This window comes from Cariama cristata, unplaced genomic scaffold (genome assembly GCF_000690535.1).
Source record: "Cariama cristata isolate BGI_N322 unplaced genomic scaffold, ASM69053v1 scaffold1650, whole genome shotgun sequence".
Classification (NCBI taxonomy): domain Eukaryota; kingdom Metazoa; phylum Chordata; class Aves; order Cariamiformes; family Cariamidae; genus Cariama; species Cariama cristata.
Genome location: NW_009596164.1, coordinates 24038 through 43167, shown reverse-complemented (window position 1 = coordinate 43167; position 19130 = coordinate 24038). Strand labels below are relative to the sequence as shown.

The following is a 19130-nucleotide window of genomic DNA, read 5'->3' as shown; positions in this document are numbered from 1 at the left end:
CCCCCCCCCCCCCAACTCTTTTTGGGGGCTGTCAGGCAGCCTGAAGGCCTAGCCCATTGCTATGACTGGCTATTATGATACTTACTTTGCAGTCTTCACCTTTGAATATTCAAGCTTTGAATAATTCAGCTTTGAATACATCAAGACTTTGTAAACCTGAGCCCAAGAGCCTATGCTAAAATCTTTGCCTTCTTAAAAACGGCATTAAAATTTTACCCTTATATTCCCCAGCTCAAATGAACTTTAATCAGTTTCACCCTTTCAGATGGCTATTATGATACTTACTTTGCAGTCTTCACCTTTGAATATTCAAGCTTTGAATAATTCAGCTTTGAATACATCAAGACTTTGTAAACCTGAGCCCAAGAGCCTATGCTAAAATCTTTGCCTTCTTAAAAACGGCATTAAAATTTTACCCTTATATTCCCCAGCTCAAATGAACTTTAATCAGTTTCACCCTTTCAGAACTGGGAAAAAAAAAAAAAAATAAATTAAAGGAAAAAAAAATCATAGAGGAAAGTCATACATCATCATTTAAAATTATAATTCCCATTTCTGTTTAAGTTTTTGTGTCCTGTTACATTTACTAAATGTTAGGATTTTGAACTTCTTCCAGGTTTTTAAATCTCTTAATCTCTCAAGTGTTATCATTTGCTTATAAATCTCTTTGATCCACTGCTTTGCTTGTCTTACTTAAAAATGAGTAATTTTATTTAGCTATCATTTTTTACCAGATTTCGTCTTCACAAAGACAGTTTAAAGCCAAACTATATTTGGATTGTTTTCTATTATAAGATTTACTATTGAAAGCACGTATGTCTGAGTTTTATTCCCAGACTCTACGGAAACAGAATCACATACAACCTGCAACAGAATGTTTAAACAAAATGAAAGAAAAATACACAATGACAAAACAGTTGAATTGAGCAGCTTGAAATGGATGTAAAATGGCTAAATATTTTACACATTCGGGGAGGTGCCAGCTTCTGAGAGAGCATCATAGGAAAGACTAAGGTAAAAGAAAGAAATAAAAATTCATTTTCCTTTTAGAAATCACATTTTTGTGAACGAATTTGTTAAAAATAGTATTTTATAAGGGACAGTAAGGTGGTCTTCTTTCAAGTGAAAAGAAATATTCTGCTGCATAAAAAGAGAAGCATTTAGAACATTACTGTTACTTGTTTCAGAGAATTACACATCCATTTTCATTCAATTTAAAACAATCAACAGTTCGCGTGATGGAAACCGGTTGTAACATTATAGTTAGAAGTCTCTCAGTAGTAACACAACACAGTGTACTCACACCTCTTATTGACGTGAACAGAAACAATCCAGTAGAATTAAAGCAGTTGTGTCGGATGTGGAACTCCTCAAGACCTGGAGGAAGAAAAAAAGATGATAGAAGAATTTACAGATGCTGCTGTAATTGAACTCAAAAGAGTACACAATGTATCATATCAAACATTACAGATTACAAAACTGATCTATCAGTTGACACCAGTTGAAGTCCTCAAGTATGGCAAAACTTCCTGGCCATGAAGAAAATTAAACGCTGGAATTGTAGAGGTTTTAATTACTGTTTCTTGGCATCTAAACCATATTTAGATATTTTTTAAAAGACTGCTTTCCTCCAAGGCTAGTGAAAATTTACTCATCATGTCTCTGCAATCACAATTTTGGTGTCGAAAACTGTGGCAGGTTCTGAGTGCTCCTATTACTTCACTCTCTTATAACATTTTAAAAGAATACAATGATGCATTGACTATATATTCATACTGCTTCAGCTCTGTATTAAGACGACTGAACACTAGTGTCAATTGGTTGTTTAGAAAGACTAGGAATTTATTGTTATTGTGTTATTACCATAAAATACAATATTTTACCTACCACATTCCCAATAAATTCCTGTCTATACATGCATTTGGTGGGGTAGAGAAAGAGCAGCTGGAAGGACGAACAAAGCAGAGTTTGAGGGCGACTGCTTTCCATTCTATCGTCAGAGAGAGCAGCCACCGCTGGAACTGATTTGCCCTCTAGGATAGAGCTAAAGCAGAATCTGCACTCTGCTGTTTTTCTTGAGTGTCTTGCTTGTTCAAGCCCAGACTGTTTGCCAAATTTGAAATTTTTAGAAGTTTCACCTTTTAGTCAGGTTGGTGTAAGAATTTTAATGCATTTTTAAGCCTATCAAAATCCCAGGGGATGCTTCATCTGCTAGGTTCATATGGTTTTAATTCACATAATCTATTCCTTGTAGTTGCAATTCAGGCACTGGTAGTGCTTTGAGCTCTACTTTTCACTGCCTGTGGCACACAATTTAGTCTTGTAAAAGCTTTAATAGAATTACAATCCTTGGGCTTGATGTGGGGTACATGGGTGTGTCCTGACTACATATGTGTCCTGATTTTGACTACAACAGGACCATTTCTCCTTTCAGCAGAAATGCAGGGTGTTGGGCAAGATGAGGTGGGAACATTTTCTGGCTTTAGACTCCATAAAATTAGCAGCATGGCATTTTGTTCAGGTCACCCCACAGAGCTCATGTTGTGCATGAGTGGATTGTTTGCTTGTTGAAAGAGCTAAGAAATTTTCATGCCCTATTACAAAATCAAGGAAAACTAACACAGACTGCAATTTTTTTAAACATTTAACTAAACTAGCAAGTAGCACCCTGTAAACTGTGCAAGGATAGCAAGTAACTGCTGGCAGCTCAATCAGTTATTCAGGAAAGGCAGGGTGAACAATGATAGGTAACAATTTTGTTTCAAGTTGTCGCTTTAGACTGGTCAGAGCCTCCTCAAAATCCCTTGCGTAGTATAGTTGCTTTAAAAGAAGTTAAGGACAGAATCATCAAGAAATTCAGATATGTCATTCTGCTTTACAGATGTCAAATCAGAGCTGTTTTCTGAAGAAAAGATGAAAAAAAAAAAAAACCTCAAACATTCAAGATGCATTTTCACTGGAACATTTTTTTGAAGTTTAATTCACTCCAAACTCGGCTTTTGCTAGAAAATGTGCTAAGCTGCAAATTAATACTTGCAGAAACTATTTAAAAATCGATTATAAATGTCACCAAAATTATGGATTTTTTACGAAATAGATTAATCATTAATTAAACTAATACTTTTTGTGAAAAAAAGTGGTAAAGCTATTTCTTACTTAAAGTGTTGGCTCTCAGAAGTCAAAGTTTATGAGAAAACCAGTTAACAAATAATAACAGTAATATTTTATTCTTTTAAAACTGTGTTTTGCCTTTCTTGTATTGAGATGCAAAAATACACCTAAGAAATGCAATGGGAAATACAGAGTTCACCTGAGACCTGTAAAATTCATTGTGTGCTTTTTCAGAGCCACTTAAACAGAGGAGAGGCAAGGGAGATGCTGAAAAAATGGCTCTGATCAACTCAGTCTTCAATGAATTGCCTTGTCACAGTTTCTCAAGGGAGTTCATCATGGAAAGTGTTCAAGAGACTGTTTCCTCAGCCAGCATAAGCGCAAAATGACACTGGAGTAATTTTAGTATCAGTACCGATGCATGACTGTGGTTTATTGATAAATTCCAACAGGTTTATTAGAACCTCTGCAAATATATCTTCAGTGTTAAGCCAGGTAATTTAGAGTTTGTGTGCTTCTCTACCATGTAGGATGATATCAGTTTAGAAGATCACCAGGGAAAAATATTTTATGAAGATTTTGTAGACAGAATAGGTAAGTCCTTGAAGACAAAATCAAAGCTTTACGTAGCCTACTCTCTCTTCTCTAGCAGTGACCAACAGATAGCACATGTGAAAGGTATTGAGGAAGCAAATCTACCCGATTATTATTCTTGAAAACTGGTGAATTTTCATCCAGCTGACAAAATTCAAAGTTTTAGTGTTTTTTCACCATTGTTCTAATAAAGATTGTCCAAGCCAATTTTATGCTTAATATGGTTGTAGTAAAACACCAGTTTTGCAATACTGTGTTATCCCTTTAAAGTTGTTTAGATTTGTTTTTTCTGGAGCTTATACCTAGATAAAATATTTATAGCTTGGAACAATACTATGTAACAAATATCATCTTAGGGTGTTAGAAATCATTAAAAATAACAGCAGTAATTTACTTAAAGACATCTAATGGATTCAGGGAAGCTTAACTGAATTCCTCTTATGTTTGCATTTCTGGTAAATGTGAAAGAGATTTTGAAAAGTTTGGAAACATTACTATTTCCTTGTATTTTGTGAGAAGATCTGTAGTGCTCACATTCTGAGTTAAAAACCTTGTATTCATAAGATATACTTGGGTAAAGAAGTAGAAACAGACAAGTGTAAGGCAGTCTGGTCTGTATCTGTTTTACAGATGAAAGGATGGTTTCTTTTTCAGCACTGCAAATTTTATACATTTTGGAGGGACAGAAAAACATAAAAATTAGGAAAACTATAGCATGATTTATTTTTCTGTGAAATTTAAAGGGAGTTTTGATTTAAGTAATTTTTCATTTTTACAGAAATTTTTGAGGTAAAAGGTTATGTACTTTGCAGAGTTCTCCTTGGATTTCCTCAGGGATGTTTAAAAGCCAGCATAAATATTTCAGCAGCAGTGTGTTAACACTACAGCATTAGCCATAAATTTACTAGCAGTTCAGTAGAACCATATTGAGTGGAACTGTTTAATTTTGTCATTGAACACCTGGGGTTATCCAAAGAAATCTGTCCCAGATTATTTCATCTTGCTTTTCTAGTTTTCCCTGTAAAAAGGTGGAGAAGGAACAAGCTTAAGTGAAACTCTGTCCCTTACTATACCTGGCTAATTCACGCAGCTATTGGATTCTACTGAAAATGCAAATGTAAAATTCTGGATCACTTCATCATACTTCATCAATACAGCCATAGAAGGACTTAATTAAATGTCTTCATTACTATAGATGTACTTTATGAGACAGAAAACCTGCAGAGTCAGAATTGTCAGTGTAGTGATAAGTATTCCTGCAAACTAGACAGAAACAAAATAACTGAAGGGACATATTTTTGATTCATTGCAAATAATTATATTTGATACTTTAGATAGATGAGCAACAGTATCATACAAATTAGTAAATCCTGGATCAGGACCTAGAATATCCTACCTGTAGAATATCAGGACAGGTAAGATCAGCTGAAGGGCAGCAGGGCATTAACATAAAAATAAGTACTGCTTAGCCACCAGGCACTCCCAGTTTATTTCAGAAGTACTCTGGAGGGATGCTGCTCTGGTTTGTAAGAAAAACTAAGAACAGCTTCAAAATTTTAGTCAGTCATTTCAGTCCCATCACCATCAATTTATGTTAGAGCTATAAAAACAAGAGGAATATTTTACCTTTTTGACTGAGGAGGGACAAACTTGTCTGGACAGAATAAAGCAGACTGTTTCCTTTTCTTTTCTGCTTCTCCTCCTCCCCAGTCTAATATTTTCTTCCTGTCTTTACACCTGACAGAAACTTTTGTTAGAGCTCCAGAACCAGATACCTTTTCTACATAATTTTCCTTTTGTAAGAAACTGAAAATTCCAAATTGCCTCTTTCATCCCATAAATGTATGTCTTCTTCACAATAATGAGATTCTTTTCTGAGTGGAAAATACTTCAAAGCATCTTACAGTCTCTGTGTTATTTTCCTGGGGCCTTCTCCTGCTCTTTGTCATCTTTCTTTACGAATACAGCAGGATAATCACCTCTTTTGACCTGCTGATTATGCTGTGTTTGATGCACCTCAGGATGCCGTTTGCCCCCTTGACTGCCAGGTCACACTGCTAACCCGAGCCTACTGCCAACGAGTACCCCCAGATCACTTTCTGCAGGGCTGCTCTCCAACCAGTCCTCTCCCAGTTTATACTTGTGTCCAACATTACTCTGTCCTAGGTGGAGAATCCAGCATTTTGACTGGTTAAATTTCATCCCATTAAACATAGCTCAATGTTCCAATCTATCTAGTTCCTTCTACAAGGCCTCTTGTCCCTCAAGAGAGTCAACAGAACCTCCCAGTTTGGTATAATCAGCAAACTTGCTAATGGTGCATTCAACTACTGCATCCAGATCATTGATAAATGCATTGAACAAGACTGCCCTAGAATTGAACACTGAGGAACACGGCTGGTGACCAGTCACCAGATGTAGCCCCATTGACTACAGCCCTTTGAGCTCTGCCCAGCACACCATGTATCTGCTCATCTCACAGCTGGACAACAGTCCAGAAGGATGCTGTGAGGAACAATATCAAAAGCTTTACTAAAATCCAGGGAACCAACATCCACTGCCTTCCCTTCATCCACTGATGGGTGACCTTATCCTAGAAGAACGTTAGATTAGCTAAACAGGACTTTCCCTTTGTGAACCCGTGTTGATTGTGCCTGATGGCTGCACTGTGCTTTAAATGCCTTTCAGTAGCACCCAGTATGATCTCCATAATTTTTCCAGATACTGAGGTTAGACTAACAGGTCTGTAGTTTCCTCAGTCCTCCCTCATGTCCTCCTTGTCAACTGGAATAACACTGACTAGCTTCCAGTCAGCAGGGACCTCCCCAGACTCCCAAGACTTTTGGTAGATAATTGAGAGGGGTTCTGCTGTAACACCTGTTAGAACCTTCAGTAGTCTGATCTAAATCCCATCAGGCCCCACGGATTTATGAATATTCAACTGATGCAACAGATCCTTTACAATTTGAGTATCCACAAATGGAAAGACACTGTTCCCACACTCATAGTCCTCCAACTTAGGGATCCACGGAGCCCAAGGTCTATCAATATTATTAAAGATCGAGGCAAAAAATGCATGGAATGCCTCCTCTTTTTCCTTCATCTGTGTTAGTCAGATGACTATCTTCAATAATTATCAATCTAATGTTTTCTTTGGATTTCCTCTTACTATTAACATACTTGGAAAAGCCCATGTTATCTGAAACAACACTGGCCAGTTTCAACTCTAATTGAACTTCGGCCTTCCATGTCTTCTCCCTGCATATATGAACCACTGCTCTGTAATCTTCCTGTGAAGCCTGACCTCACTTCCAGAGATCATACAATTTCCTTTTCTTCTTGAGCTCCGCAAGGAGTTGTCTGTTCAGCCAAGCTGGTCTTCTGCCCTGCTTGCTTGACTTTTGACACAATGGGATTACCTGCCCCTGTGCTTCTAAAAGGTGTTTCTTAAAGACTGACCCGCACTCATGGACATCTACACCCTCAAAAGCAGACTGCCAGGGTACTCTGCTAAATAGCTCCCTAAATAGCTTGAAGTTTGCACTCCTGAAATCCAGGGTAGCAAATCTGCTGTCCTTTTTTCTCATTACACTGATAACTTTAAACTCAACCATTTCCTGATCACTGTGGCCAAGACAGCCATCTACCATCATATCCCTCATGAAGGACTCTATTTGCAAATAGCAAGTCTAGGACAGCATCTTTCCTGGTTGGCCTATTGAGTGCTCGTGACAAGAAGCCACCTCCTACAAAATTCAAGAATTTCCAAGACCTCCTTGTCACAGCAGTATGATATTCCCAGCTGATGTCTGGGAAGCTGAAATCTCCCAGAAGGACAAGGGCTACCAATCCTGAAATTTCTCCTAATTGCCTATAGAATAACTCATCAGTGCTTACATCCTGTCTGGGTGATCAGTAGTTGACACCCACTACAACATCTTCTTTGTTTTCCATCGCCATTCTGGTAGTCCTTGATGGATATTTGGCCTTCTTTCTATAGCCAGTATGCTTATTTTTAGCTTTTAAGCCTACCCAAAAGCTCATTATTAAGCCAGAGTGATTTCTTGTTCTGCCTTCTTCCTTTCTCTTTGTAGCGAATGGATTTTTATTGTGCTTCCAGGAAGCTGTTCTTGAATAACTCCCAGCACTCACAAGCTGCTTTACCCTCCATGGATGCTTCCCATAGAATCCTTGGAGCTGGGCTTTGAACATAATGAGGCTGGCTTTCCTCAAATCCAGGAAATCCAGGATCTTTATCCTACTACTGGTCTTCAATGTGCATTGCAGGTTCTTAAACTGCAATGTTATGGTCACTGTATCCAAGTCTACCATTGGTAGTTATGTTGTCAAGTAAGCTTTCTAGGTTTGTGAGCAGTAAATCTAGCAATGCGCAGTTCCTAGTTGGCATGTTCAGCATCTGTAGCAGGAAGCAGTCCTCAATGCATTCTAGGAACCTGATGGACAACCTGTGTGCTGCTATGTTGTATTCCCAACAAATGTCAGGGAAATTGAAGTCCCCCATGAGGACCAGATTCTGTTGGCCCAAGACTTCTCTGAGCAGCCAAGGTAAGGGTTTGTCATCCTTGTCATCCTGATTGGGAGGTCAGTAACAGATAACTACCATAAGATCCCCTGTTGTGATGATCCCTCTAATCATGACCCAAAGGCTTTCAATAGAACTTTCATGGTTTCCATAGCTCACTACTATCACTCAAATTTCTCTTTTGCATAAAGTGCAACTCCATCTCCTCTTCTTTCCTTCCTATCTTTCCAAAACACTTTGTAGCCATTCATTGCGGTCTTCCAGTCATGTGAGTTTTCCTACCAAGTTTCTGTGATTGTTATGACATCATAACTCTTAGACTGTGCACAGAGGTCCAGTTCCTCCTGTTTGTTGCACAGATTACATGTGTTGGTATACACGCATTTGAGGTGTCCAAACTTAGAGTTCTTGCCTTTGGAGAGCAATCCTCCCTCCTCTGGTAGATGCGCTCATCCACTCTTTTGCTTATGAATACACAGGTGTCATCAATTTGGACATTACCCTCACACTTCACTAGTTTAAGGCACGATTCACAACGTCAGCCAGTCTACTAGCAAAGATTCACCTGTCTCTTCTAGATATGTGGATCCTGTCTCTTCCCAATAGGCTGTATTTGTTGACGAATGTCCCATGATCATAGAAACCAAAACCAAAACCCTGGCAATGAGAGCAACCACAAAACCAGGTATTGATCTTCATGATGTGTCAGCTTCTGCCTGTACCCCTATCTCTGACTGGGAAGACAGAGGAGAAGATCATTTGGGCACCTGTCCCTTCCACTTGCACTCCCAAAGCTTGAAGCCTTGCTTGATTTTGCCCAGGTGTTTCTTTACTGTGCCATTGCTGCCCACACGCAAAAGAATTAGCAGCTTTTGACCAGTTCTGGCAGTCTATGTGTGACATCCCAGATCCCGGATCCTGGCAAGCAGCAAATTTCCATTGACTGTATATCAGGCTGGCAGATGGGTGTCTCAGTGCCCCTCAGCAGGGAGTCACCCACTGCTAGCACTTGCTGCTTTCTTTTGTAGGTTTTAGTGTGTGCTGTGGTGCAGATTCTCCTGTGATTTTTGCTCTTTGGTTTTGTCCACTGCCAAGGTTTTATACTTCTTGTGGGTTGTTACATGCAAGGAAGGGGAGTGAAGGAATATCCTGTTCCCACAGGTTCACCAGAGATCGTGGCACCTTATGTTCCAACATGTTGTCTTTTTGCTGCTGAAGCTCTTTTTCTGGTAGTCCTTGGAATTTAGTGCTACTGGGCCCCAGTATTTCTTCTTCCAAAGTCTTGAATAACACTCAGTTTCTTGTTCACAAGCCCCCCCCAAAAGCACAGCCTGCCAATTTCCTCCTGCAGCTCCTCCACCCACTGCCTCAGTGATTCCAGCAGAGCATGTTTTGTGTGGGGAGCTTTCACCCTCCTCCACCCAGGGTTGTGGGGCACAGACTTTGCAGCCCTCCACCTGCACAGCAGGTTCCCTGACACGAAGCTCTCTCTGGGTGGCTGCCTCTACTCATCATCAGGCTGACTTGGCTAGGTGGATGGTTCCCAGCTACTGCAGAGAACAGCCCTTGCCTGGTCTCTACCAACACACTTCTCACAACCTCAAAGTCCTACCTAATAAGCCCTTCTAATTCCCTGGAGAGCTCAAGCTGGCGAGTAGATGTGCACAGCCACCAGCTGGGTGGGGTGACCGGCGGGGCCGCGGCCTAGGCCTGCTGGTGAGGGGAGCAGGCAGCAGCCCGATCACTGGCAGAGTGCACCGCGCTTTCAGCGTGCCCTTCTGACTGAACTGCCACACAAATTGCCGATGCCAGTCCCAACAGATGTCACTCCCTGCCTGCATGCGTATTTGCCGCTTCCTTTTTGTGTGCATTTTTTGCTTATGTAAAAATGTAGTTCCTTATTTTAGTTGACAGCATTCTTTCTGTGATAGTTGCCCTTCTCAATCCAAAGTTCAGAAGTTATTAAACAAATCTAACAATGGTTTGGGGCGAGGATTTATGGTTAATTGTAGATACTATTGGTAATGGATCAAATTAATTTTATTTTTTTTTTGCCATGAGTAGCTGGGCATATCATAATGAAGACTAGAAAGCAAGTAATTTAAACTGTCATCTTGGTAATGCACAGAAAATAAGAAATATTTTCAGTGCAGTGACCAAGAGCTTGCAGTATTTTCACATTAGCATCAGATTGCCAAAAATCTCTAATTACCTCAGCACTGTGACTATAGACAAGGTTGTAGCAGTTACCTAAAAGTACGTAAAAGTTCCTTTAGACATCTATCATAAACTATACTGCTTAGAATCTGCATATTATTCAGTACTCATGCATTTTCTACTTGCTTTGAAAGAGGAAATACTAGCTTCCAGCTGACTGGCCTGAAGTCTTTCATTATACATCTTAATATGATTATGATCAATTTTGTTTCTTTATGTTATCACGATTTAAACTCTAAATCGGCCCTATTTTTTTTTCTCTTAAATGCAAAAGTGCGGGTTTTGAAGAGTCAATCTTTAATGAGCATGCTCCCATTTTGCAGGACCTGATGATCATCTTTCAGCTTCTGCATTGGAATGGAAGCCTTGAAGCCCTACATGAAACAAAGTGCTCCTGGTAGGTGGGACATCACATCAAAAACTTGGCTGTGCGAGTGGTTGTCACAGAAGTGCATAAACTAATCTGAACCAAGGATAAACTTAACCAAACTATTTCTTGTCATCACCAAACCAAGCAACCAATAGTAAACAGGGACAATCCCAGAACCAATCAGCCTTCTGGTAACATTTGAAACACCACTACAGGTCCATCCCACCAGTTGGGGTCTTTTTACTACACAGTGACACACAAGAATGGTCCACACACACACTTACTGTCATAAGGGCAAACTCTCTCAAGGGTACCAAGAAGAATTAATTGCTTGCCCAAAGGGGCAAGGGCTCACTCAAGGATATATCTCCAGAAGAAATGTTCACTCACCAGGGGGAGGTGAGGGCTCTCAATCCCAGGAAGTTTCCTCAGATGGTGTCCTGATCTGAGGGGAGAGTGTCCAATCACAGTCCCAGTGGTCTGACAAAACCACTGAAAGGGGAACTTCACCGGGGGGCCCCATTTATTACTCTGGTTGGATCTGACTCATGGTCATATTTGGGCATGGTCCAGAAGCTTCTCAGACCTGCTGTACCCCATTGGCTGGGGACCCTACCTGTTGAGGAGGGGTTTCCACCTCTCATGCTCCCCTGCCCAAGGCATGTATGTGGCTGAGGGCACCCAGCTCTGGTGAGTACTTGAAGGTTGGCAGCCGACTAAGGTGTGTATGTGATTGCTGTCATGGTCGGGTCTAAAAAGCATGAAAAGTAAGGGTGTGAAAAAGCCAATGGCTGCCACACTAGAAAGGACAGAAAATAATCAAAATTCTTCTGAAAACTGATTTTACCTTCAAAAGAGGTAAGGTCAAAAGACCTGCACAGGAGATTCAGTTTTTAGGAATAAAATGGCAAGATGGGTGTTGTCCATATCCCCATGGATGTGCTCAATAAAATAACAGCTATGCCTCCACCAACTAAGAAATACAAACATAAGCTTTCTTAGGTGTCATGGGTTTTTGGAGAATGCATATTCCTGGTTAGAGTCTGATCATAAGCCCTCCCTACTGAGAGACCTGGAAGACGCACAATTTTGAATGGGGCTCTGAGCAGCAGCAAGCCTTTGAACAAATTAAATGGGAGATGGTTCATGCGGTAGTACTTGGGCCGGTCTGGACAGGACAAGATGTGAAAAACATGCTTTACACTGCAGCTAGGGACCACAGCCACACTTGGAGCCTCTGTCAGAAAGCACCTGAAGGGACTCAAGGTTGATCTCTAGGGTTTTGAGTAGGGGATATACAGGATCTGAAGCCCGTTACACTGCAACTGAAAAAGAAAAATTAGCAGCATATCAAGGAGGTCGAGCTGCTTCAGAAGCAGGTGGTACTGAAGCACAGCTCTTTTTGGCACCTCAATTGCCTATGTTGGGCTGGATGTTCAAAGAGAGAGTGTCCTGTATGCATCATGCCACTGAGGCTACATGGAGTAAAGTAGGTTGTGCTGGTAATGCAATGGGCTTGGATGAGAAATCCCAACCACTCAGGAGTTCTGGAAATGATCATGGACGGGACAGAGGGCCAAATCTTTGACACATCATCAGAGGAGTTGATTCATGCTGAAGAGGCCCTACTGTATAATAAATTACCTGAAAATGAAAAACCATATGCCCTGTTTACTGATGGATCCTATTGTATTGTGGTAAAACATTGAAGGTGGAAAGCTGCTGTGTGGAGTCCTACACAAGTCACAGAAACTGCTGAAGGAAAAGGTGAATTAAGTCACTTTGCAGAAGTGAAAGACATCCATCTGGCTTTAGATATTCCTGAACAAGAAAAATGGCTGAAAAATATCTCTATATTGATTCATGGATGGTAGCAAATGCTCGGGGAGGTGGCTACAGCAATGGAAGCAGACCCACTGGCAGTGCGTAGAGGCAAACCCATCTGGGCTGCTGAATTGTAGCAGGATGTTGTTTCCTGGGTGGAGAACCTGGATGTAAAAGTATGTCATGCAGATGCTCGCATACTGAAGAGTTGTGCCACTGAAGAACATCAAAACAATGAGCAGGTGGACAAGGTTGCTGGAATTGAAGTGGCTTAGGTGGATCTGGATGGGGAACATAAGAGTGAGCTATTCATAGCTCAATGGACCCATGACACATCAGGACATCTAGGAAAGGGTGCAGCATACAAATGGGCGCATGATCAAGGGGTGGACTTAACCATTGATGTCATTGCAGAGATTATCCATGAATGTAAAATGTGCACCGTGATCAAACAAGCCAACTGGCTAAAGTCTTTTTCGTATAGGGGATGATGGTTGAAATATCAACATGGGTAAGCCTGACAGATTCATTACATCACACTACCATAAACCCACTATGGCAATCACCATGTGCTTCCAATGGTGGAAGTAACTACTAAATGATTGGAAACATATTCTGTGACCCATACCGCTGCCTGGAATACTATCTTGGGCCTTGGAAATCAAATGTTATAGTGACACAGCACCCCTGAAAGAATTGAAACAGATAATGGTACTTATTTACAAAACAACCTCATAAACACTTGGGACAAGGAGCACGACATTGACTGGATGTATCACATCCCCTGTCATGCATCAGCCTCCAGGAAAATTGAACAATACAACAGACTGTTAAAAACTACATGGAGAGTAATGGGTGCTTGGACATTCAGGCACCGGGATACAAATTTAGCAGAAGCCGTTTGGTAAGTTAACACTAGAGGATCTGCCCAATCAAAACCCCTGGGCACTGTGGAAGGAGATAAGGCCCCCACAGTATGTATAAGGAACTGGCTGGCGAAAACAGTTTGGGTTACTGCTTCCTGTGGAAAGGGCAAACCTATTCATGGGATTGTTTTTCTCAAGGACCTGGGTGCACTTGGTGGGTAATGCAGAAGGATGGGGAAGTTCAATGTGTACCTCAAGGTGATTTAATCCTGGGTGAAAATAAACCATAATTTCAGCTGTATGATGGCAGTGCTACATGATGCTGCATGTCACCACTGCTGTGGCCGTGCTGTGTCAAAGGTATTAAGCAGGAATCTGTTGCTGCTAGCCGGGCTAGAGGCAGGAAGAGAAATTCATTGCAATGTTAAACTTTATGGCCTAGTCCAAAAGGACCAGTGGTGGAGACTGTAATGGATATACCTTTATATTGTTGCAATCTATGATTTGAGTTGCAAAACCTGCCTGAAACAATGAAGAACAGACCTCACAAGAAGCAGGGCAAATGCAGTAGTGACCTGACTTGAGCTGGTTTTGGTGTCCAGTAACTCCACACAATGCACCACCTCTCGTGTCCTGAGTGACCACTATAACAGGTGATGTCATAGACCAAATGAACTCAATGGACACTTTATGGATATGTATGGACATTTTATGAACATTTTATGTTCAGGCAAAGGAGTGGTTAATAAGGATGGATAGCAACAGTGTGGGACCTGAACATGACATAAAATGGTATGGAATAAGGGATGGAGAATGTATTGGTTTTGGCTGGATAGAGTTAAGTTTTTTCACAGTAGCTTGTACACAACTACATTCTGGATTTATGCTGACAATAGTGTTAATAACACTCCAAAGTTTTGTTACTGCTGAGCAGTGCTTACACAGTGCCAATGCCTATTCTACCCCTCACACTGCCCTGCCAGCGAGTAGATTGGAGGTGCACAAAAAGCTGGGAGGGGACACAGGTAGGACAGCTGACCCCAACTGGCAAAAGGGATATTCCATATCCTCTGGTGTCATGCTCAGCAACAAAACTGGATGTGGAAGCTTGGCAGGGGGGGTGCCGCTGTTCAGGAACTGGCTGGGCATCAGTCGGTCGGTGGTGTGCAATTGTTTTCATTTGCAACACTTGTTTTTCTCAGGTTTTAATTTTGCTCTGTTATTTTTCCCTCTTCTTAAAATTATTTTTTAAATAAATTATTATTTATTTTTAATAATGAAACCATTTTTATCTCAATCCACTCTTTCTCACTTTCACCCTTCCTATTCTCTTCCCATCCCACTGGGGGGGAGTAAGCAAGCAGCTGAGTGGTGTTTAGTCGCTGGCTGGGGTTAAACCACACCACCTGGCTACACCTGTGTGGGAACCTTAGGTGGTGGGTATCTGTTTTGGAGCTAGGCTGTGGTGAGGCTCAGGAGATAGATGAGGGTTAGGTGGTAGAGCAAACGCAGAGCCACAGTGTTAGTAGGGTAGTGAAGGGGCTGCCAAGGGAAGGTGAGGGCCGACAACAACTTCCAGTCCTAACTGCTTCTGTGTGGGGGCTCTAGGTGGTGGCTGTCCATTTCAGAGCTGGGGTCTGACAAAGGTGAGGGGGTAGGTGGGGATTAAGTGGTAGAGCAAGCATAGATCTCCAGTGTTTGTGGGGCTATGAAGGGGCAGTCAAGGCAAGGTAAGGGCTGCTAACAGCTTTCAGACCCAGCCACTTCTGTGTCAGACCCACACCTGGCAAGTGTGTGTTTGGAACCTGGGCTCTGGTTGTGGGCCTGAAACGGGGCTGGCAGCTGAAGGTGAGAGCTGCCAAAAGCTTTCAGTCTGGTCTTTTCGGTATGGGAGATATTGCTGGCGGCTGTCAGTTTTCCTTGGTTCTTGCTAGAGTGAGGGTGTAGGTGAGGGTAAGGTGGTAGAACATTGTTCAGAGCGGCAGTGTTTGTGGGATGTGAATGGGCTGTCACATGAAGGTGAGGGCTGCAAACCACTTCATGTCTGGGCCACATCTGTGCAGGAGACACAACTGCTGGGTATGTGTTCAGGACCCAGTCTCAGGCTTGAGTAGAAGGTGTAGATGAGATTCAGGTGGCAGATCAAGCACAGAGCCCCATTGTTGGTGGGGCTGTGAATGTACTGCCAAGGGAAGCTAAGAACTTGCAAAAGATTTCACTCTTGGCCACTGCTGTAGCCTACCTTACCCACCTCTACCCTAAGCCCATGTCCAAAAAAGAGCCTTGCCAGCAATAACTCCCAAGAAAAAGTCCCCTGGAATGAAAGCATTTGGCAGCTCTTACCATCCATTGGAACCCCCTTCGAATAATGTCAAACATTGGAGCTCTGTTATTTGACCTTCACCTAACCGTAACATTGATTCTCCTCCTGATTCACACCCTTGGCAGAGCACAGGTCAAACATGAAGTTCTGACAGCTGTGGCTCCTAGGCAAAACTGAGGATTTTTTGAATCCATCGCCTTCCCATGACCTTCCCCTTGCAGCCCTAAAACACTTGCACCCTGCACCAACTCAAACACTAGAAGCATCACCTACCCCTCACCCTAGGCAGACCCCAGGAATAAAACGGACACCCACCAGCTAGAGCTCCCATACAGAAGTGGCCAGGATTGAAAGCTTTGGGCAGCCCTCACTCTAGCACTCAATCCCATCCCACACAATGACCATAAACCTAGTCACAGCTAGCTTCAAAATGGACACCCATCAGCTAGGGTTTTCACACAGAAACGGCCAAGTTTGGAAGCTTTTGACAGCCCTCACCTTCCCTTGGCAGCCCCTTCACCACCCCACTAACACTGGGCCTCTGCAGTTGCTCTACCATCCAGCCCTCACCTACCCCCTCAGCCTCACCCAGAGCCCAGCTCCAAAATAGACATCCACCACCTAGGCCTCCAAATGGAAGTAGTCAGGACTGACAGCTGGTGGTAGCCCTCACCTTCCCTTGGCAGCCTCTTCAGTCAAATAAACACTGAGGCTCGGTGTTTGTTCTTGCCATGTAACCACACCATGATCACAACCCTAGACAGAGTAGAGTACCATCACAAACTCTGCCAATCCTGGCTCCCTAGAAAAAGCGGCCAGATCTGAAACCTTTGGCATCCCTCAACTTCCTTTGGCAGCTCCTTCGCAGCCCCACAAATACTGGGACTCTGCTCCCTCTTTTGCACCTATGGCTAATTCTCACTCTTGTCTTAACCCTTAACAGACCCCAGCTCCAACATGGATGCTGTCAGCTGTTGCTCCCATGAGTAAAATGGGAAAGCTTTTGACTGCCCTTATGATGCCTTTCTGCCCTTGGCTGTTCCTTCACAGTCTCACAAACACTGGGGCTCTGCTCTTTGTCCTGCACCTATGGCTAAGCTTTACCCCCACACTAGCCCTAACCAGAACCCAGATATAATGAAACACCCCATGCTCTATGGCTCTTAGGCAAAAGTGGACAGGACGGAAAGCTTCTGGGGGCCTCCACCTTCCCTTGGTGGCTTTTTCACAGCCTCCCTAACACTGGGGCTCTGTTCCTTGCATTCCATGGAACCCTAACCTGTTTCCTGACCCTCACCCTACCCTAAGCCCATGTCCAAAACAGAGCCTTGCTGGCAATGACTCCCAGGAAAAAGTGACCACGACTGAAAGCTTTGGCAGTCCACCTCTTCCTTTGGCAGCCCCTTCACAGCCCCACGAACAATGAGGCTCTGCTCTTTGTCCTGTACCTATGTCTAACCCTCACCCTAACCCTAGCCAGAGCCCCAGTCCAACAGGGCCACTGCCAGCTATGGCTCCCAAGAAAAAGTGCTCAGGACTGAAAGCTTTTGGCATCCCTGACCTTCCTTTGGCAGCCTTTTCTCAGCCCCCTTAGCACTGGGGCTACACACTTTGTGTTGCACCAAACACTGTGTTGCACCAAACCCTAACCCTTTTCCTGATCCTCGTCTGACCCTAAGTCCATGTCCAAAATGGAGTCTTGTCAGCAATGGCTGTCTGTCCTGCACCAGGTCTTAGCCATTCCAATCTTCATCAGTTCCCAATATACTCAAAAAGGGAGGAGTATATTTAAGGATTTCTTTTAAGGATTTCTGATGGAAGGAGGACTCTCTGACAGAAAAAATAATTTTAAAACCTCTACAACTGACATACCAAAAGTATGCATATACAACAAACATTAAAATGAAAAAAACATTGAATAATTCCTCCCCAACCTTCCCGATTTTCTTGGTATAGTTTGCTTGGTATAGCTCCACGCTATTTCCTTATAACTGTCATTAAAGCATTTGCATAAAATAGTCAATTTTTTAAATTCCACAGCAGAAATCAGGAGGAAGATGGGATCTTCTTCCACAGTCTCCATTTCATATTTGCTATGTGTCAATCCTGCAATCAGGGATGAAGTAAAACATATGTGAGGGGATAGAGAGATAGAGAAGTGAAAATTTACTACTGACTTCTCATTTAATATGAACAAGTGACTAGAAAGAAAAAGAGATAACATATATATATTTACACACACAAATATGCAAAGATAGAACTAATATTTCTGTAGATTCCAAACACTCAAAATAAAGGAGGAAATAAAGCGATAACACATGGCAGTACAAAAATTCCAAGAACATACTTAATTACAATTCTAATTCCATAACTTATAAGGAAATCTTACTTATTTTCAATGTTTATACTGCCAGATCCTTCTTCAGTGCATATAGAAACTATTGTCCTGGTTTGGCTAAACAGGACTATTTCTCCTTTCAGGAGTTTTTCTTGCAGTTAAGGTTCTTCTAAGTAGCTACACTTTCTGAAAGTACAGCTACACGTTTTTCAGACACTGTCTGTGTTTCAGACCTGATAACGCTTGATGTTTACAGTTGCTACTGAAGTATTGGTAGGATTGGTATGCAGAAAGGCCCATGTTTATACTTATCCCCATGAGAACCAAGGCCACTGCTGGCCTTCTTTTGTTAAACAAGTAAAAAAGTCCTAAAAGAGTCACACCTGTGGAAGAGTGCAGGCAGGACAGGTGACCAAAAACTGACCAACGAGGTATTCCATCCCACCATTGTCATCCTTAGTATAAAGCTAAGGGATCATGAGGGTCTCACTCTCTTCTTGCATGGCTGGCATCCCTGTGGGACCCTGCTCGCTCTCCTGCTTCCGACCCCGATCCGTGCATTCCTGAATCCGGTTCCTGTCAGCTGCGCAGTCCGGTCCAGGACGTCCGGGTGCCTGCCCTGCTGTGGCATCCATGCAAGCCGCTGCGGGATGCAATTCCTCGACCATCATCAGGAACCTCAGTATCAGTTTTGTACATTTTTCCTTTTCTTTCCGTTATTAGTAGTATTAGTATTAATATATTTTTTTCATTGTTATTGTTTTATTAAAGTGGTTTTAATTTCCAGCCCGTAAGTCTCTCTCCCTTTTCTCTGTCCCTTCCCCTCCCAGGGGGAGGGAGAGATTCACAGAGAGCATCTGCCATTGCTTTTAAGAGCTGGCCCAGCCTTAAACGATGACAATTATTCGTTTCTGGGCCTTTTGGGCAAACAAGTGTTCGCACAC

General features: G+C 42.3%; 1 protein-coding gene across 1 annotated transcript in view; it reads left to right on the top strand.

Annotated features, from left to right (window-relative positions):
* Positions 1–12423, top strand: part of LOC104165175 — a gene marked incomplete at its 5' end in the record, with an annotated part of 17390 nt that extends 4967 nt beyond the window's left edge. The window contains 4 exon segments of the mRNA XM_009704747.1: positions 3346–3370; positions 3373–3491; positions 10789–10862; positions 12126–12423. Of these exon segments, the coding sequence (XP_009703049.1) occupies positions 3346–3370; positions 3373–3491; positions 10789–10862; positions 12126–12423 (516 nt within the window).
* Between the last annotated feature and the right edge of the window lie 6707 nt (positions 12424–19130).